General features: G+C 42.6%; 1 protein-coding gene across 1 annotated transcript; it reads left to right on the top strand.

The window, feature by feature from the left end:
* Positions 1-549: 549 nt before the first annotated feature.
* Positions 550-8,436, top strand: SPIC (Spi-C transcription factor; the record flags this gene model as incomplete). The annotated part of the gene is made up of 5 exons (XM_083464296.1): positions 550-595; positions 3,345-3,653; positions 4,410-4,570; positions 5,962-6,070; positions 7,324-8,436. 5 exons carry the CDS (start codon positions 550-552, stop codon positions 7,776-7,778), a joined length of 1,080 nt encoding a protein of 359 aa, XP_083320422.1. The 3' UTR covers positions 7,779-8,436.
* Positions 8,437-9,447: the final 1,011 nt, after the last annotated feature.

Consider the following 9,447-nt stretch of genomic DNA (forward strand, 5'->3'; position numbering starts at 1 on the left):
ACACAGCCCCTATGTGGAGTTAATTTTCTTCTCTGTTGCCTATAAGGCAGTTCCTGGGGAGTTTGAGTCAGTGCCGTTTCCTAGGTAAGTGTTTGCAGAATAAGTGCTGAAAGATTTTAGCTGTTTTATCCCCTATTGTCACTTGGCTCCCATTCAAAAGTACTGCTATTGAGTGAGGACATCCAGGGGTGGGAAGGGTGCGATGTGTGTGGCAAGCAGCCAGAATGTGGTTGGGTGGGCCAAGATAACTTGGGGATAGCTCAGCTGGTAGAGCATGAAACTCTTAAGCTCAGGGTTGTGAGTTCAAGCCCCACGTTGGGCAAAAGATTCCTGCATTGCAGGGGGTTGGACAAAATGATCCTTGTGATCTCTTCCAACTCTACAATTCTATGATTCTATTATTCTAACACCTCTGCTGTTATTATTTTCTTAATGCCAAGCAAGGGGTCCCATGGCAGCAAGGATGGGTGGAAGTTGGGCATATGCTCCAGTGCACCCTACAGGGCTGTGTGGACACCAGCAGCTGCCCGCATATAACTGATGCCCAGGATGATGAACGGCAACTCAAGACCCTCCAAGTGTCCCTATTTTCTTGGTATGTCCCTCATTTAGAGAAGCTGTCCCGATTTCTGATTTGATCCCAGAATGTCCCACTTTTCCTTAAAGGTAAAGGAACCCCTGACCATTAGGTCCAGTCGTGACTGACTCTGGGGTTGCGGCGTACAGCTTCCGGGTCATGTGGCCAGCATGACTAAGCCGCTTCTGGAGAACCAGAGCAGCACACGGAAACACCATTTACCTTCCCGCCAGAGCGGTATCTATTTATCTACTTGCGCTTTGACATGCTTTCGAACTGCTAGGTTGGCAGGAGCTGGGACCGAACAACGGGAGCTCACCCTGTCGCGGGGATTCGACCTGCCGATCTTCTGATCGACAAACCCTAGGCTCTGTAGTTTAACCCACAGCGCCACCTGCATCCCTCCACTTTTCCTTAGGATATCCCTATTTTCATTGGAGAAATGTTGGAGTTGTATGGAGTTATCCAACCCCCAAGCTGTCTGAAGGCAATCCTGTATAAGGAAGTTATTTTTTTGTTAATGTTTAATGTTTTATTATGTTTTTATATATGTTGGAAGCCTCCCAGAGTGGCTGGGGCAACCCAGTAAGATGTGTGGGGTATAAATAGCAAAATTATCATTATGGAATGGGACGTCCCTATTTTCATCAGATAAATGTTGAAGGGTATGCAACTCTTCTTCTGAACCACCAGCTCTCTGAAAAAGTAATGCCTTTCTAAAGCCAGTGACTTCAGCTGATTGCAATGTGACCAGGTGTGAAGTGGGACAGGGGTTCCTGTGCCCTAAAGGTTTGCTTTTAACCAACAGTCACCTTTAACAACAGCTTGATCTGCGGATATTAGCTACAAGCCTTACAAAGCTTCACTTGCTCGTTCCTGTTCATAAAATCACTAATAAAGGCACAGGAGGAGGCTGGCACATTTCTTTTACCTTTTTGATTGACAGTCAGCGAGAAAAGAATTTTGACAAATGATCAGCTTATTGTCCAGTAAGAAGAACAACAGTTTTTGGCAAATTCTCCACCCCATGCACTGAGCAGAAGCCAAGGCTTCCTTTGTATCTAGTCCAGGCAGGGCTGTCTCTGTGACACAGCTGGATGTGTCACAACCTGTTTTTAAACACCCCAGTGTTTTCATTTTTTTACTGTGCGTGGCAAATTGCAGAGTCACAATAATTGTGGCTAGTGAAATCTAAATTCACCAGTAATTTTAAACTTCCTTCCTTCCTTCCTTCCTTCCTTCCTTCCTTCCTTCCTTCCTTCCTTTGTTTTTGTCTTTCCATAGTCTTTTGGGTGTGATTATGTACACTCCAGTAAAACATCATTATTTGTTTTATTTTAAAAAATGTATATTCCTCCCATCAGTAGAGATGAGCAAATATGTGAATTTTGGTTTCTCTCAGTTTCTTATTTTTCCACTCTTAAATTCAGTTCGCCACATTTCTACAACAGCTTTTTTAAAAAACCAATTAAGTCTTCATGAAAATTTGTAAGCTTTTTTTGTGTGTATTTCTCCTCGTAAACACATTTGTATATGCATTTTTGCCTAATATTTACATTTTTGCAAAATAGTTTTATCTAATATAATTCAGGAAATCCATAAAGCATTTACATAGTTCACTGATATCATACTTGCAATGAAGTACGATTGGTTTTTCAATAAAGAATAAAACTCTCCTTTTGAGTTTATATCACTTTAACAGTCATGGTTCCCCCCAAAGAATCCTGGGAACTGTAGCATGTTAAGAGTATTGGAAATTATTAGGAGACACTTAGCACTCTCACAGAACTACAATTCCCAGAGCTTTCTGGGAAGAGGAACTAAAAAGCAGTTTAAGTCTGTGCTGTAAATAAATGGGGGAAAGTGCATAAGTAAATAAACTAAATTGGTAATAGGGGTGGAATCTGCCATCAATTATGGAAGAGAAATTATACCTCAATGTCATTTTGAATTTTGAACAGTAACGCCAGCTCTAAATAAAGCTGTTTTGCTTTCACACAGGCTCGAAGATCTGATATTTGCTTTTTTAAAAAAAGAAATGGTAAGTTTGCAAGCCATTGGTTCCTTTCTTTGAGAAAAGCTTTCCAATTTTTCCAAGGAATTCTTTATGAAGTCACTTTTATTGCTGTCAATGCTTAGTCATTCTTCAGCTGGAGACCTGTCAGATGCAGAGCAGTGTACGCTTACGAAAATTACCAAAATGTGGTGAAGATATAAACTTTGTCCGCCATTCTGTAGTTTAATAGGCAGTCGGCTGGCTTCATGATTTTTCTCTCATTGTGATTTTTGCCAGTGCCTGCTCTTGTGATTCACTGCCCCCTGAAGGAGGCAGGGGAGAGATGAGCTGGCAGAGTTAATGGGGGCTGCAGGAATCAAGAGATGCATTGGCTGGCTTCATGGTTTTCCCCACATTGTGAGTTTTGCATAGCACACATAGACTCATCATGATTCGCGATATATTACCAGGTCAAAAATTATGAAAGCATTGTCATGATATGGACTTCAACCCAGCCCAGCCCTAGTCAAATCTCTCAGAAACTCATCACAGTGAATGCAACGGTTGCATGTCTCTAGATAGCTGTGCCTGGTGAACTGCAAAGTATCCTGCCGACTGCTCTCCTAATTTGGGCAGCAGGCTTTTTGTCATTCTGTAAAATGCCTCCCCCCCACCTCAAATTCAGAGCAAGTCTGGCAACTTCCAAATAGATATTTTGGAAATATATATAATGAAGTGGTGTATACAAAACTGCATCTTGCACATTTTCAGTTATATGTTTGTCACAGAGCTTTACAGACCAAGACTTGCTAGGACAAGCCCTTGAAGATGCCTTGGAGGTGTTGCAGCAACATTCCTATGGCGACTGTAATTATGCGCCAGGTAAAAAAGCAATACTAGTTATATTCCAGCTTTGTTTTATTTTATTTGTTACATCTTTATCCTGCTGTTCTTCCCAAATGAGCCCAGAGTCCCAGGTTCTGATTATGTGTAAGTTCCAATTATTTCCGAATGTCAGAATATACATGAAAAAGATGCACTGTCTGTTTCCCCACCTGTCCCCCAAATCTGATGTGTTCAGCATAAAAAACTTATGGTAAATTACATTATGGACAAAGAATCCAGCAAACAATTGCTGGAGTATAATGTGTTTTAAATCTAATTATTTGTAGTTTCATTTCCACACACATCCTGGCTGTTCCTTGAAAGACCTCAGGATGGCATACTTATTCCTTCCCATTTTAATCTGCACAACAGCTCTGTGAGGTTTGTTTGGCTGGGGGATTATGGTTGGTGCAGCACCATCTTCTATTCAGCTTTGTGGCTGAGTGAAAATCTGAACCTAGGCCTTCCTAGTCCAATACAGTAAGGCATACCCATCAACTGCCCTGGAAAAACTGTGACATCCCATTTTCCCCCATGAGAGTATGGTCGCCATTTTGGGTGCCTCGCTCTTGCGTCATTTTGGGCCAAGATCTTAACCCAGAAAAAAAGCAGGCACTTTGCACCCCAAAAATGTTATTTCTGGGTCCATGATCTTGCATGGGTCATGCAACTTGTATGGGGTATTGGACTTGGAAAATGGTGTCCTGGATTGTGTAAAATGTGTAAAATGAGACACATCTCAGAGTGAGCTCTCCAGTAGAGTAGAGTTTTGGACAGCCCTATTCAGGCATTATCCTCCATGTGGAGATTATTTTCTTTTATACTCTTAGTTTTAAACTGTTTGTATTCTCTGCTTAGCATTTTATTGCTTATACTTGTAATTTAGCCGTTAACTGTAATCCTCCCAGCATATTGCTATTGGGCAGCAAATAAATATTGTAAATGAATGAGCGTTTACACTTATTCTTTACCTCTCGCTGACATATTCTGTTTATTTCCCTCAAGAAAACTTTAAAAATTGTCTGACTTACCATCACCATTCTCTCCAAGTAAATCCAAGTTACCTATCAGATAAACCAATATATAGCTGGAGTGAAACACCGACTTTACTAGTAAGTAAAACTCAGTATTTAAGTACGGGGTGGCGGCAGAGAAATGAAAAATGCATTCTATTCTATTGCATTCTTGACATCAGAGGTGGGAAGCCTGTTTCAGCTCAAGGGCCATATTTCCCTTCTGGGGGCCACATGCGTATAGCGAGTGGGGCCAGAGGTAACAAGCAATGCCTATGCCCCACCTTTGTTCAGTAGGCTATATTCCAGTCACACAAAATCAAAAGTTTCTACACGTACACAACCCACATCTCTCTATCCAGGCAAACAAGAGTTCAAGGATGCTTTCCAGTTGAGCAAAAGCAGGTTAGTGCAGAACAGGACCACTGATGTGTGGTGTTATGTATTGAAGTTCTCACCCTGGCCACCGGGGGGTATTGTGTATATAGTTTTCACTCAGGTCCACATCAGTTAATTTAGGCGGGAAACCCTGGGCTGTTGTTGTTACAGTGTTGACAGCTGGCTGCCTATAAAAGCAGGCTGGCTGAGCTGTGTTCAGTTCAGTTCAGTTCCAGCTTACTTATAAAGAATTACAGTGGTACCTCGGGTTAAGTACTTAATTTGTTCCGGAGGTCCGTTCTTAACCTGAAACTGTTCTTAACCTGAAGCACCACTTTAGCTAATGGGGCCTCCTGCTGCCGCCGCACCACCGGAGCACGATTTCTGTTCTCATCCTGAAGCAAAGTTCTTAACCCGAGGCACCATTTCTGGGTTAGCAGAGTCTGTAACCTGAAGCGTATGTAACCCAAGGTACCACTGTACTTGGAGAAATCTCTGTGTCATCTGCTTTGTCAACTCACTACTTAATAGGTGGGATCCAGGGAGGATGTGTGGCTTTGAGAGAGTCTCAAGTCTCATCCCTGACTAGTTTCCCCTGCCCTGCTCCTACCACCTTCACTTTAGCATAAAACTCTGAGGTGGGGAAGTCTTTGCATGTAGACCTCTACGTGTGTAGACTTCCCTAGAGCCTGGGGCCCTGCATGATCAGGGTTTCAGAGCTTTGGGAAAGCTGCATGCATAGAAGTCTATGTGTGAAGTCCTCCTCACCTCAAAGTCACAGCATGGGCATAGCCAGGATTTTTGTTAGGGGGGCAGACCTTTGGCTTGGGTGGGGGGGGTAGAACCTCAGTTTGCTATGTATTTTTATTTTTATTGATTTAGGGGGAGTAGCTGCCCTTCCCTGCCCCCCCCCCAGCTACTCCCATGACAGATAGCCACTGTGGGATTAGCCAAAGCCCTTCATCATCAGAGGCAAGGTCAAAAGCATAGCTTCACAGACCTTTGCTCTTTCACTTGAAGAAAGCTTGGGTCACTGTGGAATTCTAGAGAGCAGATAAATAACTTCACTCCGTTTCATGTCTCCTCACACTATTATTGTCCATTTCTTTCAGAATACAGAGGCAGATTTTTATCTGGGTGCAGCTGAGTACCATACTCTGCAGACCGTTCCAGAAAATCCAGAGATGTATGTCATACCTTTGCAGCAAAAAGGCAGGAAAGGTTTGTGAACATTCTGGCAATTACATGTGTGCATTCTGGATCAGGGTTCATCAACTTTTGGAGCGAGTGGCCACATCTGGCATTTGGACTAAACACCATGGGCACCGGGGGACGCGAGTGGCGCTGTGGGTAAAACCTCAGCGCCTAGGACTTGCCGATTGTATGGTCGGCGGTTCGAATCCCCGCAGCGGGGTGCGCTCCCATTGCTCGGTCCCAGCGCCTGCCAACCTAGCAGTTCGAAAGCACCTCCGGGTGCAAGTAGATAAATAGGGACCGCTTACCAGCGGGAAGGTAAACGGCGTTCCGTGTGCTGTGCTGGCTCGCCAGATGCAGCTTGTCACACTGGCCACGTGACCCGGAAGTGTCTGCGGACAGCGCTGGCTCCCGGCCTCTAGAGTGAGATGAGCGCACAACCCTAGAGTCTGTCAAGACTGGCCCGTACAGGCAGGGGTACCTTTACCTTTTTACCATGGGCACCAGTCACAAAATGGCAGCTGTGGGAGCATGACATAACACAAAATGTCTGCCATGGGGATGTGGCATAACATAAAATGGTTGCCGAAGAGGCATGGCATTATGTCTGCCACATTTAAATGGGTATCTAAAATAGCAGAAAGAGAGGTTCCCAAAATTATATGGGCATGCCCCATCAATTTTATGGGCGGTGGAAGGCACTTATATCAGCTACCGCTGTGCTCACTCACACAGAGAAGCTATTTTCACCTCTCCTCTGTTCAGAATGGAAAGGAAAGGTAGGTGTCAAATCCTGACATCCATTGAGATCTGGGGTCAGGGGTATTTTACAATTTGGCCATCGTGAGGAGAATTTAGACCGCTCAATGGACCACTGTGAACAAGTCGTTCTGCACTTCGCTGACAAAATCACTTGGATCCATTCTGACTTGGATGCTATAGTTGATACAGATCTGGCGGATGTAACTGGCCTCTGCTTGTCCAGTGTTAATGGATACTTTTCAATTTGTACAGCCCAAGAATGCTAGATCCTTGTCCTTCCTGGCTCATCAAAAGGGCCACTGGGGGACGGGCTAAGTGGATGACGGGAGCGGTCAGTGCCTTCTTCCAGCAAGGCATGGTTCCAGCATGCCTGAACGAGGCAGTTATAAGACCTCTATTGAAAAAGCCTCCCTTGAATCCCACCATGTTGGATAATTATCAGCCAGTCTCCAATATCCCATTTTGGGGCAAGGTATTGGATCTGTTTAATTATTATTATTTTTTAAACTTCCTGATAGGCAGGAAGAAGCTACGCCTGTTTGAATATCTTCACGAATCTCTCCATAATCCAGACCTGGCAAACTGCATCCAGTGGTTAGATAAGCCCAATGGCGTCTTCCAGTTTATTTCCAAACACAAGGAGAAATTGGCAGAACTGTGGGGGGAACGCAAGGGAAACCGGAAGATCATGACCTACCAGAAAATGGCTAGAGCTCTGAGGAATTACGGAAGAACAGGAGAAATAATCAAAATCCGAAGGAAACTGACCTATCAGTTTGGTGCCATAGCTTTGCAAAGGCTTTCTCTGGCTTGCTTTCCTGGGAAAGAGAGAGATTTTGGTCTCTATCACCAAGGTGATCAAAAGTGCCAGTATGCAGACAGCTGGCTTTCTTATCATTATTACATGTATAACAAGGATCATGAACTACAGCAGCTTTATAGCAATACAAATCCATTCTGTTATGAGTCTTAAAGAAACTTTGAAGGACAGCAACTCTTCTCCAGCCCCTTGAGATATCACATTATGCATCTGCACGTTTTTTATTTTCTTTTTTATGCTCCCTAAACTATTAACTCACTAGAAACCTGAAAACATATGCAAGCTTTCAGATTCACGTAAACCATTCTTCAGTCTTAGCTGGGATGGTCGTAGGAGATGTTTAAGGCTATACTCCACATGTGCCTGGGAGTAAGTCCCACAGAAACTTAGCAAGGCTTGCTTCTACACAGACATATACACAATTGTTCTGCAAAGCTCCTAAAAGAAGGAGAAAGGGGAGATCAATAACACAGGGAACAGACTATTGTAAGAACATCTAAATTATAACAATATTGATTTAGAGGATCTATTTATTTCAACAGATCTTTCTTCCAATTAACTGCACCCTCTTAAGAATGTTTACTCAGAAGTAAAGTCCACTGAACTGTATCCCCAGTAAGTGTGTACAGGTCTGTTGCCTTAATGGTAGAGTTTAATGGTATATTATAATCACAAACCCAAATATTAAGATCTCTGAGCATCCTAGTGCATATAACACATCAAGAATTACTGTGGCTTGTGTGTCTACAATGGTTTATGCATTTAATTTGCTTCTTACTGTATGTATTTCATTAAATATCACTTTATCTAACAGGCATTATTATATGGGAGCTTTTTGTTATTAATATTCAGCAACAGCCAGCATGTACTAAAATCCTCATAGGCACAAGTGGGTCATTAACTATTACAGTTCAAAAATCTTCAGAAATGTTGCTTGCATGGAAGTAATAATAATTAGCCCCTCCAAATAATTATGGTTTATTTTATACATATTTACATCTCAAGCCTTCAATACAGAAACATCCTAAAATACTCTCCTGTCCCCCTTTTGCACTTGAAATAAATAGATCCAAGGGCAGGCCTTTGATCCTTCCTGCAAATCCTTCCTCCCCTACTGAAATCCCTTTGCCCTGCTCCTGCAGAAACCTAAGACAGCGCCTCTGATCTAAAGGCTTGTTTAAATATTTTAGTGGTAGTCTAAACTCAGTCATCACAAGTTATGATCATTTAGAGGGACTTGAGGCTAGCAAATGATGACTGGCACCAAATTAGAAAGAGGATTTGCAAGTAAAGTAATATCACACTGTATATGGGCGAAATTACTGTGTGTTGCTATCAGATGACTCCCACAGTAACTTGTGAGAGATGTAGCAACCAGATTCATAGCATAATACAGTCTGTCTCAAGAGGTTTAGGTTTTTTAAAGTCTCTAGTATTATGCCACATGAGAAGCTAGCAAGCACAGTAATTAGAGAACAGGCAGTTGAACTCACACCAAGCTTTCCTCAAGTTTGTTCTTCTTAGTGTACCCATGAAACCCATTTAAAGATGTATCTAACTTCCCATATCAGCGATCACTGAATTTAAACATAAGCAAGCATTATGAAAGATTTCCCCACTCCACACTAAATCAACTGAAATCTATAATAGGTATCATATACCTCTGCTTTGATTGCAGTACTGCAACAAAAGTTTTCACACATAAGGTGTAAATCAACTGTGCACTTCTTTTGTGCAATTTACACCATTAAGCTGCTCAATGTACATTTCCCATTTATTTATTGTATGATTATTCCACCCTTGCTCAAAGGTTCTTATGGGG

The sequence above is a fragment of the Podarcis liolepis genome, assembly GCF_965112155.1.
Source record: "Podarcis liolepis genome assembly, chromosome: 10".
NCBI classification, from domain to species: Eukaryota; Metazoa; Chordata; class Lepidosauria; order Squamata; family Lacertidae; genus Podarcis; species Podarcis liolepis.